Source organism: Salvelinus sp. IW2-2015, linkage group LG14, assembly GCF_002910315.2.
Source record: "Salvelinus sp. IW2-2015 linkage group LG14, ASM291031v2, whole genome shotgun sequence".
Lineage (NCBI taxonomy): Eukaryota > Metazoa > Chordata > Actinopteri > Salmoniformes > Salmonidae > Salvelinus > Salvelinus sp. IW2-2015.
Window position 1 is genome coordinate 29,554,964 of NC_036854.1, and position 25,491 is coordinate 29,580,454.

The window sequence follows — 25,491 nt, forward strand, 5'->3', positions numbered from 1 at the left end:
CTAGTTTGCAGTCTTTCCAGCTTCAGTTTGAAGTGATTGTGTTAGCTGGGTTGTTGGCTGGGTTGTTGGCTGTGTTGTTAGCTGTGTTGTTAGCTGTGTTGTTGGCTAGCTCTCGACCAACAGTGTCCTGACGAGAGAGCACATTTTCAATGCCAGGTGAAATCGCGCATCATTAGATCATTGTTATGGATGTGTCTAAATAAATGTCACTAGAAAACACCAAATGCAGCTACTGTTGTTATTCTGGCTGCACTGTTTGACATGACTGTAAGTTAGCCGTAGTTGGCTAGCTAGCAAGCAAGGGATAAGAGCGATGCCAGCCAGTATGGCAATGGAACATTTAGAACGAACGACTGGGTCACGTCCATAGATACAGAACAAAAAGACTGAACAACTGGGTCGCGACTCTGGCAACCAAACCGATAGAACGAACGACCACCCGGCTTGGGTAGCAACCCTAGATTTGTGTCGGGACTATATTTTGTGGAAGGACGAAATAGTTTGAATAAATTAATCAAAAAAACGTTTTTAATGAAAATATGTAAATCATTGGTAACCCGTTGTATAAAAGTGATAATGCCCTCGAAGCCGGTGTTTGGAGAATATATTGGATATATTGGCACAACACCGTGCCAATATATCCTCCAAACACCAGCTTATCGGGCATTATCACTTAAATGGATGCCGATGAAGACCAACGGGTCGRAACAATGTGTCAATGAAATAACCTGGGAGCATAAATTTTACTGTTTTACTAATATGTGTCATTTAGCAGAGGCTTTTATCCTAAGTGTCTTATAGTGCGTGCATACATTTTCGTATAGGTGGCCCAGAGGGAATCTAACCCACAATCCTGACGTTGCAATTACCATGCATCTGAGCCATACACAGCCCCTTCACTGTATGTCAACATTCATCCAACTTTATCAGTGGATCAGGGTTTACAATGTGGTGTGCACACACACATACACACACTGTGTGGATGGGAGAATAACACCTTGTCTCTGCTTCGCACACAAGTAATTCATTCTTTGAGCTGTTTTTTGGAGCGTATTCTCAATGGCAGCGGCACGTCAGTAATGAGGTCATTTAAGCTTGAGGTAACTCATCTGAGGGGCCATTAGGGTCTCTGGCTCCGCTGGAGATTTCCCTGAGTAACGTATGGTTCTATTTACATGGCCCCAAAGTGTAAAGAGAGATGATCATGTTGAAAATCAAGTTGTTGAAGAAAGGAGTATCTCTTTTTACCCTTCTGCTTCTAGCTATAGATGGGCATACTGGATACACATCTAGTCTTATACACATTCTAATCTTTTAATGTAGTTTCTAACTACGCCAACCTTTGTCGCTAGATACACCTGTTTCTTTCGCTGTTTAAAGGATAACGGAATTCCGATATTACGGCAGGATAGGAGTAGGAGTAGGAGTAGGGAGACAGAGTAGAGGGAGCACGAAGTGCGTAGGGCTCACAGGGGATCGAACCAGGATCCCCACCACAATATTGTGAGAGACCGTCTACAATCAATCTTCGTCTACCAATAGGTTTTCTCAACCTTCATTTGGTAACAAAAATGTGGTATAATATTTGCTGTAACTTGGGCCTACATTAGAACATCAGACAGCCCATTAAGGGAGGGTGGGGAGATTATGTAGTATAGAGGACATTGTCAGAACAAGTTCTTGTCTTCTGTGTCAGGGGGACAGTCATACAGCACTCACTCCCTCTAAGCTGGGCTCTCTAGGTATGTCCATTAGCTGACTGTTAGCTTTTAGCCTGAAATAAGCTGGGGTCTTTGGGTGTGACCGTTAGCTGACTGTTAGCTTTTAGCCTGAAATAAGCTGGGCTCTTTGGGTGTGACCGTTAGCTGACTGTTAGCTTTTAGCCTGAAATAAGCCGGGGTCGCTGGGTGTGACCCAGCGACCCCGCGCCAGCGACAAATTTTTGGTCCATTAAAATAACATCAAATTGATCAGAAATACAGTGTAGACATTGTTAATGTTGTAAATGACTATTGTAGCTGTAAACGGCTGATTTTTAAAAATGGAATATCTACATAGGGGTACAGAGGCCCATTATCAGCAACCATCACTCCTGTGTTCCAATGGCACGTTGTGTTAGCTAATCCAAGTTTATAATTTTAAAAGGCTAATTGATCATTAGAAAACCCTTTTGCAATTATGTTAGCACAGACTAGAAAAAACTGGTTGTCCCGATTTAAAGAAGCAATAAACTGGCCTTCTTTAGACTAGTTGAGTATCTGGAGCATCAGCATTTGTGGTTCATTACAGTTGCCTACAATGCCTACCATCTGTAAGCAGTTAGTGTCTTAATGACCGTTCCACATTACAGCTCAAACCCATAGTCAGTCTGTCTGTCCTGGTCTGTCTGTCTTGTCTGTCTGTCTGTCTGTCCTGTCTGTCTGTCTGTCTGTCTGTCTGTCTGTCTGTCTGTCTGTCTGTCTGTCTGTGTCTGTCTGTCTGTCTGTCTGTCTGTCTGTCTTGTCTGTCTGTCTGTCTGTCTGTCTGTCTGTCTCTTGTTGTCTGTCTGTCTGTCTGTCTGTGCTGTCTGTCTGTCTGTCTGTCTTGTCTGTCTGTCTGTCTGTCTGCGTCTGTCTGTCTGTCTGTCTGTCTGTCTGTCTGTCTGTCTGTCTTGTCTGTCTGTCTGTTCTGTTTCTGTCTGTCTGTCTGTCTGTGCGTGGTGCGTCGTGTGCGTGCGGTGCAGGGTGCGGCGTGCGTGCGTGCGTGCGTGCGTGCGTGCGTGCGTGCGTGCGTGCGTGCGTGCGTGCGTGCGTGCGTGCGTGCGTGCGTGCGTGCTCGCTGTGCTGTTGCGTCGTCGCGTGCGTGCGTGCGTGCGTGCGTGCGTGCGTGCGTGCGTGCGTCGTGCGTGCGTGCGTGCTGTGCGTGCAGCGAATCTATGGAACCTACGTGGAGTAATCAAAGGACGTGCGTTGCGTGCTCGTGCGTGCAGTGCGTGCGTGCGTGCCGATTGCGTGCAGTTGCGTAGAGTGCGTGCGTGGCGTAGCTCCTTATATGAACCAGCACTTCACTGACCTGAAGGGGCCTTTACTCTTACTAAGCTACATTCCTCTCTCTCTTTCTCTCACACTCTCTCTCTCTCTGTCTCTGTCTCTCTGTGCTTACTGACTGTAACAGGGGAGCAAAGCAGAGCATTTCTCATCACTACCCAATAGACACAAGCTTCTTCACACCAACTGAGATGCCCTGTTAGTGTCTATATCTATATATCTGTTTCCATCAAAGCACACTGGTACACTTTGAAACGTCTGCATAATGGATGTATTACGCAATGTACGAGTTCTGTACATGTGACATTTTAATGTGTGTATCAGTGAGTCACCCAGCAGAAGCAAGAGCTGAGAAGACTGGGGGCGGCAGGTAGCCTAGTGATTAGAGAGGCATCAATYGGAGGGATGCCAGTTCAAATCTGGCGGGAAGTGAGCTGGCATCCGGAGGGTTGCTGGTATCAATTCCTAGATGCCATTTTGCCCTTGAGCAAGGCACTTAATCTCCCACAACAACAGCTCCCAGTGCGTGGCAGTTCCCGCACCTCTCCAAAACCTGTATGTGTATGTGAGAGGTTGGGTTAAAAACAGAAGTAAAATTTCGGTTGGACCTTGGGTGCAATTGACCAATAAAGTGATATTAATCTTATGAGAGGACCTGAGAATATATTTCATTCATATGATGTGTAACATAGACCGTATTTATGTGAGCTTCTAGCTCCTGGTAGTTGGTATGCAGTCTTTTGCTCCAGCCCTGCTATGCGTGAAATCTCAGAGGAACGAACTGCCCCTTCGTCCCAGCTGTTTCCTTGTGCTGTCAGTATGACATGACATGAACGCCGGGCATATTTATCAGCCCGTGTTTTTCAAGCTCTAATTTGATAGGCTAATGATATGAGTAATAACTCACTGGTTGAGCCTTACATAATGGTAGCAAAGCCCCAGGATAGTAGACTATTAATACTGAAGGACAGAATATCGCCAATGATAGGCTACTTTGGGGTGAAATCCGTGAGAAAGTTACAGATGCACAAATATCGTGCCCCCAAAACATGCTAACCTTTCACCATTACCAATAACAGCGGAGGTTAGCAGTTTTGGGGGGTATGATATTTATTGCTCTATAACCTTCTCACTCATGATTTATTCATGATTAAACGTAACCATGGTAGCATCCACATTAATGTAGAAGTGTTCAGAAACATATTCTATTGTTATATACAATAAAATTACTCCAAAATGACATAATACGTTATTTACCATTAATTTATATTGTGCACAACCTAACCCGAAACACAACCAAAACAAACTACTAATGCAGCCAACAAGTTTGTAGAGTAGTCATTGTGTGCTAGGAATATGGGACCAAATACTAAACTTTTGACTAAATTTAATACACTATAAGTGAATTTGTCCAAATATTCATGACACCTTCAAATGGGAGGACTAGATAGATAAAATGCTTTCATTTCTAAATGGTAAAACAGATATGTATGAAAATACCCTCAAATAAAAGGTGACATTATGTACTGTCACTTCATAGAAATCATTTGATCTCAAATCCAAAATGCTGCAGTATAGAGCCAAATGAAAGTTTTAGCTTCACTGTCAAAATAWAWACGTAGGGGAGTGTATGTCAAATGTTTTTTATGTGTCCTGCACCGCAACCAAATTGCCCTTCGGGGACTGAATTGAATTGAGGCTATATAATTATATTAAGTTTCTTTACAATCCTATATAGCAGTCTAGTGATGTACAGTATAAATGATTTCTAGTGTGCCCTTGACAAAGTATAATTATTCTGCACATTAAGATAACGATCAGGTGTGAACATTAATACTTTGTCAGAGCTTATGTGAGACTTCAAAGTGTTGGAGAATTAAAGCTCTTGAAACTCCAATAGGCTAGTCAAGGATGAAGATTGGTCTAATTTGTGTTTAATATGTTCCCTGCAGAAAACTATTCTATAGCATGTGGGTTTCTACAACATGAAAGGCTTTGAATCAATAATAATCTTGTTGGAATTGTTGTCTTGCTCTTCAGTGATAAAAGGGACTGCAAAACAACTGCCACTTTCAAATCACCCCMCTTTATCTTCTGTTTTTTTCAGATAATAAATGGAACCAAGAACAAACTTAAATTGACCAGTTTTTCCTAACAAAACATKTTTKTTTTTTTTGACTAAGCTCTTTTTACCACGGTATCTTCACTTCAGAACAGTAGGCTCTCCACTTTCCCATCGCAACACTTGCCGGACTATTTTGCTGAAGTTTAGAATCACTGTCGAAAGGCAGCATTTTCAGATGGCAAAGTTTTACAAATAAGTACTGTTTTCAAACCTCATCGCTGTCTCTTGTTTCAGGTGAAATACAAAAAGGACTTTGAGGATAGCAAAGGCAGAGGCTTCAGCATTGTATCGGACACGCCAGAGCTGCAGAGACTGAGGAAGACACAGGAGCAGATCAGTAATGTATGCTTCGTGAGATCACGTTTTCTATACCCCTTGGTCACCATGGTTACCCCTCCTTCCTCTTCCTATCCTTGTGTTACCTCATCAAACCCCTGACCTTATCCGGGTGTGGGTGTCCTGTTTGTATTGTTGTGGGGAGTCTGTTACAATGGTACATAATGTGGAGGCATGGAGGGGGGCGGCGTGTGTGTGTGTGTGTGTGTGTGTGTGTGTGTGTGTGTGTGTGTGTGTGTGTGTGTGTGTGTGTGTGTGTGTGTGTGTGTGTGTGTGTGTGTGTGTGTGTGTGTGTGTGTGTGTGTGTGTGTGTGGAACGAAAGCCTGCTGGAAAGTGGAGCCTGAAAGCTGGACCAGTGTGTGAATCAGAGGGTGTATTTTGGTCACTGAGAGAAATCACAGGTTTGCACAACATAAACATTCAATATACACTGAGTGTACAAAACTTTAGGAACACCATACAAATATTGAGTTGAACTCCCTTTTGCCCTCAGAACAACCTCAATTTGGGCCTCCCGAGTGGCGAACCGGTCTAAGGCACTGCATCACAGGCGTCACTACAGAACCAGGTTCAATCCCAGGCGGTGTCACAGCCGGGAGAACCATCAGGCGATGCACAATTGGCCCAGCGTCGTCCAGGTTAGGGGAGGGTTTGGCCGGCCGGGATTTCCTTGTCCATCCGCGCTCTAGAGACTCCTTGTGGCGGGCCGAGCACCAGCGAGCTGACTTCGGTCGCCTACTGGATTGTGTTTCCTCCGACGCATTGGTGCGGCTGGCTTCCGGGTTAAGCGAGCAGTGTGTCAAGAAGCAGTGATGCTTGGCAGTGTCGTGTTTCGGAGGACGCATGGCTCTCGACCTTCGGCTCTCTCGAGTCCGTAGGGGAGTTGCAGCGATGAGACAAGACTGTAACTACCAATTGGATATCACCACATTAGGGGGTAAAAGTACAAAAAAGAGTTACATAAATAAAAAACAACAGCCTCAATTCATCGGGGCATGGACTCTACAAGGTGTTGAAAGCGTTCCACAGGGATGCTGGCCCATGTTGACCCCAATGCTTCCCACAGTTGTGTCAAGTTGACTGGATGTCCTTTGGGTGGTGGAACATTCTTTATACAAATGGGAAACTGTTGAGCTTGAAAAACCCAGCATGGTTACAGTTCTTGACACACTCAAACCGGTGCGCCTGGCACCTACTACCATAACCTGTCTCCTCCCCTTCATTTATACTGATTGAAGTGGATTTAAAAGGTGACATCAATAAGGATCATAGCTTTCACCTGGAGTCACCTGACCAGTCTATGTCTTGGAAAGAGCAGGTGTGCTTAATGTTTTGGACACTCAGTGTTTGCTCCTCTTTCTCCTATCGACTCCTATATTCTCTTAACGACTCCTACCGACTCTTATATTCTCTTAACGACTCCTACCGACTCTTATATTCTCTTAACGACTCCTATCGACTCTTATCTTCTCTTAACGACTCCTATAGACTCTTATATTCTCTTAACGACTCCTATAGACTCTTATCTTCTCTTTAACGACTCCTATAGACTCTTATCTTCTCTTAACGACTCCTATAAACTCCTATCTTCTCTTTACGACTCCTATCGACTCTTATCTTCTCTTAACGACTCCTATAGACTCTTATATTCTCTTAACGACTCCTATGACTCTTATCTTCTCTTAACGACTCCTATAGACTCTTATCTTCTCTTAACGACTCCTATAGACTCTTATTTCTCTTAACGACTCTATAGACTCTTATCTTCTCTTAACGACTTCCTATAGACTCTTATCTTCTCTTAACGACTCCTTATAGACTCTTTATCTTCTCTTTACGACTCCTATAGACTCTTATCTTCTCTTAACGACTCATATAGACTCCTATCTTCTCTTAACGACTCTTATCGTCTACTATCGACTCCTACATTCTCTTAACGACTCCTATCGACTCCTAATCTCTCTTCTGTATTGCAGACTCCATTGAAATAATACACTAACAGAATGTCTGTTTACCTTTTTCATAATGACACACACACACACACACACACACACTACAGTATACACACACACTACAGTACTGGTAAGTGCACGAGGGGCCTTCATACAGCCTGGATCAGTTTATGTAGATGACACAAAACATGTAAGCGGTGCGAGTGAACATCCTTGTCTGATCCCTCCAATCAAGAGTGTGCTGAGACGAAATGTGTTGCTAAACGAATTCAACACTTCTATCAGGTGAGAAATCTCAAGTGCTTCAGTTACCTCAGGTGCATCTCAATAGTATAATGTGGCTTCCTCTCTTCGTCTCGTCTCCATCAGCTACATAAGATAGAGTGGGTGAATGCACATGGTGGATTCCTACCAGGGAGTTACTTTCTGCTGTCTTGTGTTTTCACATCAGTGCAAAGGAAAGGAGAGGACACTGCTTTAAACTGATGATATGCACCGCTGGTCTTGGGTCACTAGCGTACCTGTAGACGTCCAGTCATTGCACTAACGCTAGTTAGCATTGGCTGGCGGAACTACCTCTGACTTCCTTCATACTGCAAGCAGACATAAAAACGCAGAGACACAAAATGAATTGCCAGAATCTTGTAGTATCCCTTTAAATACAACACACTCTTAACCTTCCACATACTGTATGTGCTCTCACTTATCCTGTGTGATTTGATTTAAGTCTACACAGGTCCTTCTGGGGGAAGAGAGGGTTACGGACGCCGTCGTCCCAGAGGCACATTGACCCACTGCTGAACCAGGTAAGCGAGCCCCACTCACTGCCCAGGGCCACCGTATTATTTACATTGACACCCCCCCCCATTAGATTTTTACACTGCTGCTACTCACTGTTTATTATATATGCATAGTCACTTCACCCCTACCTACATGTACAAATTACCTTGGCTAACCTGTACCCCCGCACATTGACTCGGTACTGGTACCCCCTGTATATTTCCTCGTTATTGTTATTTTATTGTGTTACTTTCTTAACTCTTCTTGAACTGCACTGTTGGTTAAGGGCTTGTAAATAAGCATTTCACGGTAAGGTGAAAGGTGACATGTTGTATTCGGCACATGTGACAAATAAAGTTTGATTTGATTTGAACTCGCCTGACTGCGTGATCGCGTTATTCCACTGTGTAAACCCMCCCGGAGGGTATTACCATAGCTACATCTACCTCCTTCATTAGCTAACACATCAGAGAGCGAGGAGGGAAATCTGAAACCTACGCGTGGTTCTGTTATTAGCCAGCCCTCTCACAAGGCTCACCTGACAGGGAGGTAATGAACTAAAGGAAACTAGGATAGAGAGGAGGGAGGAAGATAGGAGGGAGTGGGGAGATGTTTTTATCAGGCCCCTTTAGGTCAGTGAAGTGCTGGTTCATATAAGGACCATATCATAGACTCTGGTATGACGTCTGTGTTGCCTTCGGCTGCTTAGAGGAGAAATCAGTGAAGGGTGAGTCTTAAGGCCCTGCAGCACTACAGGCATCGGGCGTCCAGCATTGAAATCAATGAAAGCTGCTGTTTTGCTCTCATTGCGTCGACAGCGTCCAAGCTCAAGAATCGCAGAGGTTCATTTTATCTTGTGAATTGAAATAATGAGAAATACAGTTGATTTTGGTTGGTTTCTGTGTAGCGGGAGCGTCACATTGAATGATGGCACATCAATGGTGTCTTTTGTAGTGTAGCTGAAATGTTAGTCTGCAGAGAGGTTTTGTGTGCCATTTTATTTTATTTTACTTTTCAAGGCAGTTTGGTTTGATTTTAATTAACTTTTTTTAAATTTCATATTACATCTGGAGGCTTGAGAAAATTCTGTCAGTTGTTGTCAAGTTCGTCGTAGTGAGGAGATCAAGGCGCAGCGTGATTTGAAGACATTCTTCTTTAATAAATGAAGAACACTAAACAAAATGAACGTGAAGCTAATTACAACGAGTGCTGACATGCAACTACACATAGACAACCACCCACAAAACCAAACTGGAAAATGGCAACCTAAATAGGATCCCCAATCAGAGACAACGATAAACAGCTGCCTCTGATTGGGAACCAATTCAGGCCACCATAAACCTACATTACCTAGACATACAAAAATCCCCATAGATAAACAATAACCCTAGACAAGACAAAAACACAYATACCCACCCTCGTCACACCSTGACCTGACCAAAATAATACAGAAAATATAGAAAACTAAGGTCAGGGCGTGACAGTTGTTCACTGATGAGGTATCCTGAAAAGTGGTTTCAAATATGAGTATGTTAATGCTGCTGAACTTAAAAGCAGGCAATTTCATAATCTAATCCAAATACAAGCCTAATAAATATTTCTCATTCAACATCCATTGAATACCTTTATGTGTCATCTAGCACTTGGCAGGTTTTCAGGGCCTGAAGAAGTACATTTTTGTTTCTGCTAATGCTAGTTAGTGGATAATGCTACATTAGCTTCAGGTTTAGTTGCTAATGCTAGTTAGCGGTTAATGCTACATTAGCTTCAGGTTTAGTTGCTAATGCTAGTTTATTTACCTACCCTTCACACAAGGACAACAACTACATGGTTGAATTGTATATGAACGCTGTGGTGGTACTGAGACAGGATTGAATGGCTTCTGTTTCTTCATCATGGCTAATATGAAGCTAAGAATACAGAGCGGTGGCCACCCAAAATACACATCCACCCCCCAGAATCGGTCCAGAATCCTCTGGTGTGATTTGAACCACGTCTTGGTTGTTACAGTCTGTATTTAGAAGCACCACGCCTACCAGTCTTACCCTGTTATCAAATCCCAAACATCATGGAAAAACATGAATGTGGCTATTTATAAACCCCCCCACACCCACACATGCAACAACAACTTCATCATACATACAGTAGCTGTTTCAAGTTATCCCTAATTTGAACATAACTGGATAGAAAGTTAGCAACTAAATCCTTCTCATGTTGCATTGAGTTTATGGGACTCCTTTTCCTTCAATGTAACCAGGATACAAAAACAGCTTTGGGATTGGTTGTTTATTGTGCCGCTGTCCATAGGATGGGTGCTAGTCTTACTAGTTGTCCCATCCATGTTTCCCCCCTCAGTGATCTCTATGGCTACTCTAAATGCATTCCTTTGCCATAACTCTCCTCTTACCCCCAGCAACTAGTTTGCAGTGTGGCATTTAGGACAGGTTCCCCTTCTAAAATATATTTTCAATCTCAATAGGATCACCTGTGTGAATACAGGATGAATAAATTATGAATAAATACATTTGCGCTGTTGTCCAAGTCCTATCAAGAAACAAACACAAGGTTAACTTTGGTTGCTGTAAATCCTTGCTTCTCATACGCAGGGCCATATTAACCCAGGGGCTTACAGAGGCTGAGAACTTGAAAAACATAACGGTCCTTTAATGACAGTAGATAGCCTACTGTCGCTCTGCTGATCATCAGACAGGGAGAGGAGGCAGGGGGCCCAAGTGGGTTCCACGAGCCTGCTGCCTTGGTTGGGTGTCTGATTTATTAGAGAAAAAATCGGAAAAGAAACATCATAGCTGTTAACCAATTAGGGCACAAATGTAAGTGTAACAGGGGTGATACGGAGTCCCAGCAAAATAAATAGTGGGAGTACCCCGTAGGCCTACCTGTGAAACATGAGCCTATCACAATCATTAAACATTTAAAAAACATAATGGTGTTGTTCATGCCACATTAAAAGGTAATGCATTTTTACATTTAATTGACATGTTTTTACGATAAGACTAGGCTCTAAAAAAATCCAAGCAACGGGCCTATGATTTCTTAATCCAGCTCTTCTCCTACGCCATCCCGAATGTACTGCTAACGGACCAAGGCAGTGAATTTACCATCAGTACTTAGTAAGTAGTACTGACGTGATGGATCGAAAGCACAGACTTTTATGGTTCTGATGTTAAATGGGACTAAATGCAATGTGCAGCACTGACCACATGATCATCCCTAAGGGATTTTGTTTTGTTTTTCTCAAAATGATGTTGACAGAGCTTCAAATGAGACATAATGATGGGTCGAAACTTTTACATTTGATCTCTCGATTTTGGCTGTTTGTTGCCCCTATGAAACGGTTGAGTGAACGTTGCGACCAGATGGCTGCCCTGTTTAGCCAACATCTGATGCCCTCCTAAAAWGCTAATACAAATCCTTTTGGCTCATTCCACCCTGTTCATGCTCCTGTATTGACAGGCACAATTCCTAAGGCCCAAACCTCCCTCCACAATGTACAATCTAGACCTGCGGGTTCAAATAGTATTTGTTTTCTTCCAAATACTTTGAGCCTGTCTGGAGTGCCAGATGGGTGGGGTTTGTAGTGCACATTTGGGACTATTCCATTGGTTCCATTGTGCCGGGCAAGCTCAATCAGGTGCAGCTAAAGTATTGGTAAGAAAACAAATACTGATTGAACCCAGTTCTCGTGCAATCTCATTATCTTCATAAATCACCCTGTAAAGAGCAGTGCATACTGTGAGCCACATTACTGAAACATCATTAACTCCACCATATAATCTGCCGAAGCGACCTGCAGTGCTATGTAGGAGAGAAGCCAAATGAATGATTGTCACTGTGGGGCTCATCTATCTCTGGAATGTTGTGTGTCGCAGAAGAACCCAAACAGCAAAGGAGAACCAAAACTCAGATCTATAAGGTTCCTCCTCTGCTAAGATGTTCTTTGCTCCATAGGACTACAGCCAATTAACTACAGTGATTGATGGTTGTATTGCCACTCAATTGGCTTCTCTGGGCCGTATGAATAACGGTCAATGACAGAGGGAGGTTTAGCCCACTCAACTGTAAATGAATATTGATGAACTAGCAATATCATCCCAGTTTACCTTTGTTGGAAGTTGTGGCAGACTTGTAAAAGTCTGTGATTGGCCAGCAATGACACTTGGCTGTCGCTGATGATGGTTTTCTACAGTAACGGCTTTGTCTGTGTTGAGTTGCCCAAAGCTTTTCCTGCTGTTTAGTACAATCTAGACTGTGCTGATTGCAGAGTAGCAGTTGTGGTTAGGTGGGTGGACATGAGGTACTGATGGTGATGACGGATTTCAGTCAGAAAAACTTAACCCTTCACAGTATCCTATAAAATTGACAATGAAAGCATGTGGTTGTATTAGATGTGTTAGATGTGGTATTTTTCTTAAAACTGCATTGTTGGTTAAGGGCTCGTAAGTAASCATTTCACTGTAAGGTCTACACCTGTTGTATTCGGCGCATGTGACAAATAACATTTGATTTGAATTGACCCCACTAATAGCCATTGCATGCTCTACAAACAGTGTTGCTTTGTTTTGAGCCTGTTTGTGTCTTCTAAATCAGCTACCACAGCTCTGCTCAGTGCCTTTGAGATAAGAGCCAAGGCACATGGCCGCACGCAGCAAGAAWAGAGCCTCCTCTGACTGCCCATTGACTTTCACTTTGCCAATAGGGAGTGCAGATATTGTGCTAGAGCTATTGACTGGCTAAATGCTATGCCCACGGCATCTAGTTTTGAAACACTGGCATTTTTTCAGATTAGAATGTCCATGCGTTGTATTCGTTTGCCATCTCTTTGACTTTTCGGTGTAATTTAAATGGATGAAAGCAAGGGCACTGAGAACAATGCAGAACAACTTGATTTGTTTGTCTTTTTGAGAAATGTCATTGCTGACGACTTTACACCTACAAGTGGATTTCCTCGTATTTCATCTTGGCAGGATACATAATAACGACAAGTGCTGCTTGTTGCAACATGAGTCACTGGGCCGAATTGTATTTCATCAATAGACTCACTGTGATGTCAGGACTCMAAATAAGTCTGTCATCCAGTTAAATCTAGCTTTCTTTCTGCCATACAAACCCAATGCAACCCTATTCCACTAGATATAACAAGAGGAGGAAAACTCCCACAGCATTGGTGCCCAAAGCCCTATATTTAAAGGTAAATGATGGTGATAGTCAAGTCTAAATGAGGGATATTGAATTTTAATATCCATTATTCGTGTCCTGCTGCATCCAAACAGCTTATTTGGACACTGAGTGGGAGGATGGGAGTCTGGTCATGTTCTTTTCATGCCAACTCCTCCAAATCTGCTTAATTGGTTTCAACAGCTCACTCCCCTCCCCTGGTCTCTTCATGCTGTCATTGTTACCCAGCTAAGGCTACTGAAGGTTAATGAGGGTGTTGCCTTTTTGGACTTGCACTTGTTATCTCAAATAAAAATAAAAATAAACTAGTGTGACAATAGACATTTTAGAGGGGTTGTCTGGATTGAGATATTCCTTCCAGTGTTCAACACCTTTCCTGAACTTCCTACCTTTAAGACTGGCCCTCTGATACACATGTACAGTATCACCAACAATAATGCCCCAAGTGGGGTCTAAATCGGAAAAGCAGGGATGATAAAGGAGTACCCAACATCGAGTCGAAAGGGAGAGTTGAGCAGGGGTGATAAGGAGTACCCAACATCGAGTCGAAAGGGAGAGTTGAGCAGGGGTGATAAGGAGTACCCAACATCGAGTCGANGAGTCGAGAGGGAGAGTTGAGCAGGGGTGATAAGGAGTACCCAACATCGAGTCGAGAGGGAGAGTTGAGCAGGGGTGATAAGGAGTACCCAACATTGAGTCGAGAGGGAGAGTTGAGCCAGAAAAGAAAAGCGTTCTGACACTTTTTTTTCTTATTATTATTTAAAAAAATATATATTTCACCTTTATTTAACCAGGTAGGCCAGTTGAGAACAAGTTCTCATTTACAACTGCGACCTGGCCAAGATAAAGCAAAGCAGTGCGACAAAAACAACAACACAGAGTTACACATGGGATAAACAAACGTACAGTCAATAGAAATTGAAAAAAATATATGTACAGTGTGTGTAAATGTAGTAAGATTAGGGAGGGAAGGCAATAAATAGGCCATAGTGGCGAAATAATTACAATTTAGCAGTAACACTGGAGTGATAGATGTGCAGATAATGATGTGCAAGTACAGATACTGGGGTGCAAAAGAGCAAAAAAAATATTATAATAATAACAATATGGGGATGAGGTAGTTGGGTGGGCTATTTACAGATGGGCTGTGTACAGGTGCAGTGATCGGTAGCTGCTCTGACAGCTGATGCTTAAAGTTAGTGAGGGAGATATAAGTCTCCAGCTTTTTTGCAATTCGTTCCAGTCATTGGCAGCAGAGAAGGAAGGAAAGGCGGCCAAAGTAGGTGTTGGCTTTGGGGATGACCAGTGAAATATACCTGCTGGAGCGCGTGCTACGGGTGGGTGTTGCTATGGTGACCAGTGAGCTGAGATAAGGCAGGGCTTTACCTAGCAAAGACTTATAGATGACCTGGAGCCAGTGGGTTTGGCGATGAATATGTAGCGAGGGCCAGCCAACGAGAGCATACAGGTCGCAGTGGTGGGTGGTATATGGGGCTTTGGTGACAAAACGGATGGCACTGTGATAGACTACATCCAATTTGCTGAGTAGAGTGTTGGAGGCTATTTTGTAAATGACATCATCGAAGTCAAGGATCGGTAGGATCGGTAGTCAGTTTTACGAGGGTATGTTTGGCAGCATGAGTGAAGGAGGCTTTGAAGGAGGCTCTTAGGCTGGTCACGTCCATCACCTGCCTCAAAACCACCGCTTTTGTGTGTTTTACTTTGTTTTCAGTCACCTGGATGGAAGGTACGTCGGAGGAAACGGTCACCTTGATGGAAGGAATGTGAGAGGAACGATCACCTTGATGGAAGGAATGTGAGAGGAACGATCACCTTGATGGAAGGAATGTGAGAGGAACGATCACCTTGATGGAAGGACGTGAGAGGAACGACTCACCTTGATGGAAGGAATGTGAAGGAACGATCACCTTGATGGAAGGAACGTCAGAGGAAACGACCACCTTGATGGAAGGAATGTGAGAGGACGATCACCTTGATGGAAGGAACGTCAGAGGAAACGACCACCTTGATGGAAGGAATGTGAGAGGAACGATCACCTTGATGGAAGGAATGTTGAAGGAAATGGTCACTTTGATGGAAGGAATGTCTGAGTAAACGGTCACCTGGATGGAAGGAACGTCTGAGGAAACATTCACCTGGATGGAAGGAACGTTGGAGGAAACATTGTCGGGAGATGCAGCGGTGAGTGAATGTGGCGCAGGTGGTGAAGCTGAGGTGAGAACGCCGGCTGGCATTGCCCTGGCCTGTGTGTCTTTCTGATGAAGCTGCGAGGGGAATTATACCTTCTGTAGCTAAGTGCTTTGTTTTCCTGTCAGGCCTCGGTTGCTAAGCACGTCTTGCGCAGACCCAGTGTGTACGTCTCCAGGAGGTGCAGTGTTCTGACAAGCGACATAAGTAGGATTCCTCCTCTGTGTTCTCTGATGTATCCTGTTGTTGTTGTGGGAGGCTGTGGCAGGATTCACTGCAGTGTCCAGTAATGAGATGTAGCCACCTGTAAAGGGTTTGGAGGAAAGCCCTTGAGGGATTTAGTCATGCCTACACCTCAGCACCACAGATGAAGAGGCGTGTGGCCTAATCTGGGGATAATTCATCTGRACTGAAATGAGAGTGTGAGCCGTATTTTGTGCTCAACACCACTAGGAGAGAGAGTTTATATTGGAAGGTAAACTCAGAGAGGTGGGTTTGGAGGCTGAAGGGGTCCTAAAATGTACACTGTAGGCAATACAGCCCACTGGACACAGACGTAATTTCAACATCTAGTTTAGATTAGCATTTGGTTCAGTTGTCAACTAATGTGAACCAAAAATTATGGAGACGGCTACTTTGGTGCGCTCATACAGGAGTAGTAAAGGCCCAGTGCACTACTTTTGTGAAGAATAAAAAAAAATAACATTCTGATTTATCAGGGGGTGCTCCAGTACCCTCAGCACCCCTACGTGGAAACGACGTTGATTCAACCAGTGTTTGCTCAGTGGTAGAGGACTGTCTCTTCTATAACTAGAGAGCAAATGGGAACCAAACGAGCATAGAAATGTGTAGATTAGATCATAATTCCGTCCCTSTACTCCAACTCAGAAGGTAATTTTAGAGTAACCATGGTGATACGATGCTTTAAATGATTTATGTTCTTTATGGCTGTCAAAGTGAAGGAGTGTGTGCTTCCCTCCCATTAAATAAGAAGAACGAGATGTAGAGAAGTATAACGTAGGCAGTTATTTTGGATTTCAGTTGCTTATCATTTAGAAGTCCCCACCCCCTCATTTTGCCTCTTACCTTATTGAGAAAAAAAGTGAGGGGGGGGTGGGCAGGATGGTTAGAAAGGTTTTCAAATGGCCATTTGAATATTTCCTCGTTGTCTCTCAACATAATAAACCAATTAGTTTGCAACATGAATCTGCATAATTACAAAGTATCCATCTGTGATGCAGAACAATTCCGACATGTCTCAACGTGCTCCCTAATTAAGACACACACAACTAAGTGGAGATAAAACTTTTAGCACCTGCTGGCCATAAAATGTAACACCAGAGTGGAGAGGCACTCTGGCTTTTTGAATACTTTTGGCAGGAAGAAAGACATTGTTGCAGGACATAAAGGATTAACACTATATTACTTCAGCGTAGCTTTCTTCTGCTGCATGTTCAAGAGGGGTCTCTTTTCCTCTCTTCAGCTTCTGAGTTCCCTAGTTGAATAAATGGAAAGGCCATCTCTATTCCCCCTGTTCTGGAGACTTTTACTGTGCCAACTAATGATGCTGACAAAATGCCACGGGTCAAATACTGTATATGCCCCCATTTGTAATGCAATGCCAGTGGTTGGCATTAGTGTCCATATGGAAAAGCACTGATAAGCAGTATCAGCCCAAGGAACAATTGGCTAGCTGAGCTTTTGTCCCCTTTATGCTATAGCTACAATATACACTGTAACACAACCAGTACAGTCTGACAATGTGCCAAGCAGACCCATACGCTTAAATGACTGTATTCATTAATAATTAGCTCTTAGTGTGCGGTCACCTATAGAAATTGCCTTATTAGTAATTTGTCATTACCTAATTAGCTTGCGATAAGCTTATCTGGAACCATTATGAAGCCAGACATATCAGCTGACACACTCCAGGTGTTTAACTGTTTGCAGACTGTAGCTACACTATGTGCTTTGTTCTTCTGTCAGGCCTCGGCTGCTTAAGCCCGCCTTGCCCAAACCTGTCTTTGCCAGTAGGTGCAGTGTTATGGTAAGTGGCGTAAGTAAGATTTATCCTCTGTGTTCTCTGATGCATACATCCTGTTGTTATTGTGGGAGGTTGTGGCAGGTTTCACTGCAGTGTCCAGTGATGGCTTGTACCTGTAATGGCCAGTAATGGCTTCCACCTGTAAAGGGTTAGGACAAAAGCAGCCTTTCTTCAGGCCTGATATAGATATCTCTTATGTTGAAAACAATATGTTTGTATCGACCAGCATTTTACTGTTTGTCATGACACCATGTTATTAAAATAACGTTGTCCATCGAATTAGGTGGGTGGTGGTGGGCCCAAGAAAGACAAAATAACAAAACATAACACCTCTCTCCTGCTATCCTGTAGGTACAAGGAGGTTTATGAGAAATCCAAAGGCCCAGAACCTCTTCATACCCGATGTAGAGTTCCAGCATTCCAAGAACATCCGCGCGTTCATCTCTGAGGTGAGTTGGCATAATTCTCTGCTGTCTCTCTCTCTCTCTGTCTCTCTCTCTCTGTCTCTCTCGCTCTGTCTCTGTCTCTCTCTCTCTCTCTCTCTCTCTCTCTGTCTCTCTCTCTCTGTCTCTCTCTCTCTGTCTCTCTCGCTCTCCCTCTCCCCTCTTCCTGGCACATTGTTACCTTGGCAAGCAACAAAGACACAATACATTTCTCAGCATAACAAAGGTACAGTCGTCCTTCTGAGCTGCAGTACAGGAATGAAACTGCTCAGGGATGTCACCATGAGGCCGATGGTGATTTTGAAACAGCTACAGAGTTCAATGGCTGTGATGGGAGAAAAACTGAGGATGGATCAACAACATTGTAGTTACTCCACATTACTAACCTAAATGACAGTGAAAAGAACAGTGGAATAAAAATATTCCAAAACATGCATCCTGTATGCAAAAAGGCACTAAAGTTACACTACAAGGAAACACGGCAAAGGAATACACCTTTTGGCCTAAATGCAAAGCCTTATGGTTGGGTCAAATCCAACACAACACATCACTGAGTAACTGCCTCCTTATTTTCAAGCATGGTGGTGACTGCATCATGGAATGGGTATGCTTGTTATCGGCAAAGACTGTGGAGTTTTCAGGATAAAAAGAAACGGGATGGAGCTAAGCACAGGAAAAATCCTAGAGGAAAACCTGGTTCAGTCTGCTTTACACCAGACACTGGTTGGGGAATTCACCTTTCAGCAGGACAATAACCTACAACACAACGCCAAATCTACACTGGAGTTGCTTACCAAGAAGATAGTGAATGTTCCTAAGTGGCCAAGTCACAGTTTTGACTTAAATCTGCTTGAATATCCATGGAAACACTTGAAAATTGCTGTCTAGCCATGATCCGCAACACCTTGACAGAGCTTGAAGCATTCTGAAAAGAATAATGGCAAATATTGCATAATCCAGGTGTGCGAGGCTCTTAGAGACTTACCCAAGTAGACTCACAGCTGTAATTGATTCAGGGGGGTGAATACTTATCTAATCAATGTATATCAAGGTATAATTAATTCGTAAGAAATGTTAGAATGTTTTTGACATTTTGACATTACAGATTATTTTGTGTAGATCGTTGACAAAAAATGACAGAATCGTAATTTTGTAACAAAATACTTATGATACCCACTGTAATTCAGAGGAAACACTTCCAGTTACTGACAAATACATTCATTACATCAGTATTAAACGTCAGTGTACCTGTCCATCTAATGGAATAAAGCCTGAGCTTTCTAAGATGAAGCAAATCTCTGCCTGTGTTATCTGACTGATCCAAAGCTTTTTTACCATGAATTAGTCCACTATTAGAAGTTTATTTGGGTATGCCTTATTTTTGGATTCCCCTCTCTGTTGTTGAGCAGCACCCCTCCTATTCTCCTTTGTTTGCTGAAGCACGGAGGCCGACCTCAACTCACATCCATTTCTTTGCTTTACAGTTCAAGTACAAAGGTGAGAAAGTCTCCTCTGGTTCGGCTTACTCTCAACTTCCTGAGACGATGGAGACGGAGAGAGAGAGAGAGAGCGCTCACAGAGACGCAGAGCAAGGTGAGCGATAATTTTCCTCAGGGACATGAATATTAATGCTAATGGGAACATTGCAAGTTTTATATGACTAGTTATAAAATCTTTATGAATATATGACAGTATCCCCAAACACGCTAGACACGACTTCATGGTGTCATTTTTGATAGTATAATTAAGCAATAAGGCCCAAGGAGGTGTGGTATATGGTCAATATAGCACAGCTAAGGCCTGTTCTTATGCACGACGCGATGCGGAGTGCCTGGACACAGCCCTTAGCCGTGGTATTTTGGCCATATATCACAAACCCCCAAGGAGCCTTATTGCTATTATAAACGTTTTGTCATACACGTGGTACACGGTCTGATATACCATGATCTTTCAGCCATTCAGAATTCAGGGCTTGAACCACCCAGTTTATAATATTAAGTGTCCAAATCCATAATGTATTCCTTGTCTTTTCTTCTACCCTCCAAGTACAAAGAGAGCGGGAAGAAAAATATCTCCCAAATCATCTATCCGGTCTAGCTGATACCATGGATACCCAATCTGTCAGAAATGTGTCTGAACTGCAAAGTCAGGTGAAAAGAGCAGCAGGTATGCCATTCTCTTTTGGGGGATAGTTCACCCACAGTTCGCATAGATTTTCTTACTTTATTGACAATGTTAGCGAGACAAGCAGCTTAAAGATTTTACACTGTTAAGATGTTTACACCTTTGATACGGACTGAAGTCAATCGTAGTTTATGTAACTTATCTGTGTTGGTTTGAATCCCTACATTGGTTTCAATAATTGTCTTTCAGACGAAGTACAAGAAAGCAGTGGAGAAGAAGGCAAGGTCTCTCTACTCTGTGATGCGAGAGACTCTGGAGACCCAACATGCCAAGCGGTCTCCCAGCTCCAGAGCCAGGTACAATACAGTAGCCCTACAGCGTTGACCACCACTCATCACACTTAAAGGACATCTCTGTTTCATCAGTAGCACCGCTAATGAAATAAGAGCTTAGGCGTGAACCCTAACTTCTACTTATTTTCTGTAGTCATGCATTGATGTCAACAGCTACTGTAAAGGTTTTGAGAATGACACAAATATAAATTTCCACAAAATGTTCTGCTTCAGTGTCTTTAGATATTTTTGTCAGACGTTACTATGGAATACTGAAGTATAATTACAAGCATTTCACAAAGGCTTTTATTGACATGAAGTTGATGCAAAGAGTCAATATTTGCAGTGTTGACCCTTCTTTTTCAAGACCTCTGCAATCCGCCCTGGCATGCTGTCAATTAACTTCTAGGCCACATCCTGACTGATGGCAGCCCATTCTTGCATAATCAATGCTTGGGAGTTTGTCAGAATTTGTGGTTTTTGTTTGTCCACCCGCCTCTTGAGGATTGACCACAAGTTCTCAATGGGATTAAGGTCTGGGAGTTTCCTGGCCATGGACCCAAAATACCGATTTTTTGTTCCCCGAGCCACTTAGTTATCAACTTTTGCCTTATGGCAAGGTGCTCCATCATCTGGAAAAGGCATTGTTCGTCACCAAACTTCCTGGATGGCTGGAGGAGTTGCTCTCGGAGGATGTGTTGGTCCATTCTTTATTCATGGCTGTTGTTCTTAGGCAAAAGTGTGAGTGAGCCCACTCCCTTGGCTGAGAAGCAACCCCACACATGAATGGTCTCAGGATGCTTTACTGTTGGCATGACACAGGACTGATGGTAGTGCTCACCTTGTCTTCTCCGGACAAGCTCTTTTCCGGATGCCCCAAACAATCGGAAAGGGGATTCATCAGAGAAAATGACTTTACCCAGTCTCAGCAGTCCAATCCTGTACCTTTTGCAGAATATCAGTCTGTCCCTGATGTTTTTCCTGGAAAGAAGTGGCTTCTTTGCTGCCCTTCTTGACACCGGCCATCCTCCAAAAGTCTTTGTCTCACTGTGCATGCAGATGCACTCACACATGCATGCTGCCATTCCTGAGCAAGCTCTGTACTGGTGGTGCCCCGATCCCGCAGCTGAATCAACTTTAGGAGACAGTCCTGGCGCTTGCTGGACTTTCTTGGGCACCCTGAAGCCTTCTTCACAACAATTGAACCGCTCTCCTTGAAGTTCTTGATGGTCTGATAATTGGTTGATTTAGGTGCAATCTTACTGGCAGCAATATCCTTGCCTGTGAAGCCCTTTTTGTGCAAAGCAATGATGACGGCACGTGTTTCCTTGCAGGTAACCATGGCTGACAGACAAAGAACAATGATTCCAAGCACACCCTCCTTTTGAAGCTTCCAGTCTGTTATTCGAACTCAATCAGCATGACAGAGTGATCTCCAGCCTTGTCCTCGTCAACACTCACACCTGTGTTAACGAGAGAATCACTGACATGATGTCAGCTGGTCCTTTTGTGGCAGGGCTGAATATGCAGTGAAAATGTTTTTGGGGGATTCAGTTCATTTGCATGGCAAAGAGGGACTTTTCAATTAATTGCAATTCATCTGATCACTCTTCATAACATTCTGGAGTAAATGCAAATTGCCATCATACAAACTGAGGCAGCAGACTTTGTGAAAATTAATATTTGTGTCATTCTCAAAACTTTGGGCCACGACTGTCGGTTTCCATCCAATTGGTGACAGATTTTCATGCGAATATTCAAAAATCTGCATAAAACAATATGCACATTTTCCCACCAGAGATGTATTTCCAGCAAACGGATTTGTTGCGGCTAAAAGGCTGTGCGTGATGACGTAGTGCACATAAAAATACTTTTGTGGTTAAATTCTATCGAATAAAAAATGCAAGTTAAATGGATTTCCATCACATTTTCAACTCTATTGGTTTTGTGTGTGTGTGTGTGTGTGTGTGTGTGTGGTGTGTGTGGTGTGTGTGTGTGTGTGTGTGTGTGTGTGTGTGTGTGTGTGTGTGTGTGTGTGTGTGTGTGTGTGTGTGTGTGTGTGTGTGTGTGTGTGTGGCGTGCGCGGGCAGGCCAAGTACAAGGAGGCAGGGAAGCAGCAGTTCTCCACTTCTCTCTACTTAAAGCTTCCAGAGACTTTGGAGACTCAGCACGCACAAGAGGCCTCCCAGCTACAGAGCGTGGTGAGTCTCACACACACACACACACACAGTCAGGATTACGGATCTGTATTTGTAAGGTATTCAGACCCCTTTTTGTCACGCCCTGACCTTAGAGATCCTTTTTATGTCTCTATTTTGGTTGGTCAGGCGTGAGTTGGGGTGGGCATTCTATGTTTTGTTCTATGTTGTCCGTTTCTATGTGTTTGGCCTGGTATGGTTCCCAATCAGAGGCAGCTGTCAATCGTTGTCTCTGATTGAGAACCATACTTAGGTAGCCTGTTCCCACTTGTGTTGGTGGGTAGTTGTTTTCTGTTTTGTGTATTGCACCTTGCAGAACTGTTCGTTTGTCGTTTTGTTGTTTTTGTTCAAGTGTTTTGTATTTATTAAAAGTAATATGGACACTTACCACGCTGCACCTTGGTCCTCTTCTCCTTCTCCCGACGACATTCGTTACACTTTTCCACATTTTGTTACGTTACAAGCCTTATTCTAAAATGTATTACAAAAATAATAGATGCATCCTGTTTCCAGAGAATCCTTGAGATGTTTCTACAATTTGATTGGAGTCCATCTGTGGTAAATTCAATTGATTGGACATGATTTGGAAAGGCACACACCTGTCTATATAAGGTCCCACAGTTGACAGTGCATGTCAGAGCAAGAACCAAGCCATGAAGTCGAAGGAATTTTCCTAGCGCTCCGAGACATGATTGTGTCAAGGCACAGATCTGAGAAAGGGTACCAAAACATTTCTGCAGCATTGAAGGTCCCCAAGAACACAGTGACCTCCATCAGGTTTGGAACCACAAAGACTCTTCCTAGAGCTGGCCGCCCGGCCAAACTGAGCAATCGGGGAGAAGGCCTTAGTCAGGGAACCCGATGGTCACTCTGACAGAGCTCTAGAGTTCATCTGTGGTGATGGGAAAACCTTCCAGAAGGACAATATTTACATTTACATTTAAGTCATTTAGCAGACGCTCTTATCCAGAGCGACTTACAAATTGGTGCATTCACCTTATGATATCCAGTGGAACAACCACTTTACAATAGTGCATCTAACTCATTTAAGGGGGAGGGGGGGGGTTAGGAGGATTACTTTATCCTATCCTAGGTATTCCTTAAAGAGGTGGGTTTCAGGTGTCTCCGGAAGGTGGTGATTGACTCCGCTGACCTGGCGTCGTGAGGGAGTTTGTTCCACCATTGGGGTGCCAGAGCAGCGAACAGTTTTGACTGGGCTGAGCGGGAACTGTACTTCCTCAGAGGTAGGGAGGCGAGCAGGCACAGAGGTGGATGAACGCAGTGCCCTTGTTTGGGTGTAGGGCCTGATCAGAGCCTGAAGGTACGGAGGTGCCGTTCCCCTCACAGCTCCGTAGGCAAGCACCATGGTCTTGTAGCGGATGCGAGCTTCAACTGGAAGCCAGTGGAGAGAGCGGAGGAGCGGGGGTGACGTGAGAGAACTTGGGAAGGTTGAACACCAGACGGGCTGCGGCGTTTCTGGATGAGTTGTAGGGGTTTAATGGCACAGGCAGGGAGCCCAGCCAACAGCGAGTTGCAGTAATCCAGACGGGAGATGACAAGTGCCTGGATTAGGACCTGCGCCGCTTCCTGTGTGAGGCAGGGTCGTACTCTGCGAATGTTGTAGTAGGCATGAACCTACAGGAACGGGTCACCGCCTTGATGTGAGTTGAGAACGACAGGGTGTTGTCCAGGATCACGCCAAGGTTCCTTAGCGCTCTGGGAGGAGGACACAATGGAGTTGTCAACCGTGATGGCGAGATCATGGAACGGGCAGTCCTTCCCCGGGAGGAAGAGCAGCTCCGTCTTGCCGAGGTTCAGCTTGAGGTGGTGATCCGTCATCCACACTGATATGTCTGCCAGACATGCAGAGATGCGATTTCGCCACCTGGTTATCAGAGGGGGGAAAGGAGAAGATTAATTGTGTGTCGTCTGCATAGCAATGATAGGAGAGGCCATGTGAGGATATGACAGAGCCAAGTGACTTGGTGTATAGCGAGAATAGGAGAGGGCCTAGAACAGAGCCCTGGGGGACACCAGTGGTGAGAGCACGTGGTGCGGAGACAGATTCTCGCCACGCACCTGGTAGGAGCGACCTGTCAGGTAGGACGCAATCCAAGCGTGGGCCGCGCCGGAGATGCCCAACTCGGAGAGGGTGGAGAGGAGTCTGATGGTTCACAGTATCAAAGGCAGCCGATAGGTCTAGAAGGATGAGAGCAGAGGAGAGAGAGTTAGCTTTAGCAGTGCGGAGCGCCTCCGTGACACAGAGAAGAGCAGTCTCAGTTGAATGACTAGTCTTGAAACCTGACTGATTTGGATCAAGAAGGTCATTCTGAGAGAGATAGCAGGAGAGCTGGCCAAGGACGGCACGTTCAAGAGTTTTGGAGAGAAAAGAAAGAAGGGATACTGGTCTGTAGTTGTTGACATCGGAGGGATCGAGTGTAGGTTTTTTCAGAAGGGGTGCAACTCTCGCTCTCTTTGAAGAGGAAGGGACGTAGCCAGCGGTCAAGGATGAGTTTGATGAGCGAGGTGAGGTAAGGGAGAAGGTCTCCGGAAATGGTCTGGAGAAGAGAGGAGGGGATAGGGTCAAGCGGGCAGGTTGTTGGGCGGCCGGCCGTCACAAGACGCGAGATTTCATCTGGAGAGAGAGGGGAGAAAGAGGTCAAAGCACAGGGTAGGGCAGTGTGAGCAGAACCAGCGGTGTCGTTTGACTTAGCAAAACGAGGATC

At 44.1% G+C, this 25,491-nt stretch overlaps 2 protein-coding genes across 5 annotated transcripts in view; both read left to right on the top strand.

Annotated features, from left to right (window-relative positions):
- Window positions 1-25,491, top strand: part of LOC111973308 (LIM zinc-binding domain-containing Nebulette) — an 81,175-nt gene that overhangs the window by 28,182 nt on the left and 27,502 nt on the right. For both annotated transcript variants that reach the window (XM_070446609.1, XM_024000631.3), the window contains exon 4: window positions 5,386-5,493. In XM_070446609.1, coding sequence (XP_070302710.1) covers window positions 5,386-5,493 — 108 coding nt within the window. The remainder of the gene's footprint in view (window positions 1-5,385; window positions 5,494-25,491) is intronic.
- Window positions 15,297-25,491, top strand: part of LOC111973309 (nebulette-like) — a 33,192-nt gene continuing 22,997 nt past the window's right edge. For 2 of the 3 annotated variants that reach the window (XR_011480896.1, XR_002878550.2), the window contains exons 1-6: window positions 15,297-15,618; window positions 18,020-18,117; window positions 19,596-19,704; window positions 20,158-20,277; window positions 20,485-20,591; window positions 22,658-22,768. The gene's annotated coding sequence lies outside the window, so the exon portion shown is untranslated. The remainder of the gene's footprint in view (window positions 15,619-18,019; window positions 18,118-19,595; window positions 19,705-20,157; window positions 20,278-20,484; window positions 20,592-22,657; window positions 22,769-25,491) is intronic. The other variant, XM_070446610.1, reaches the window with a different exon arrangement.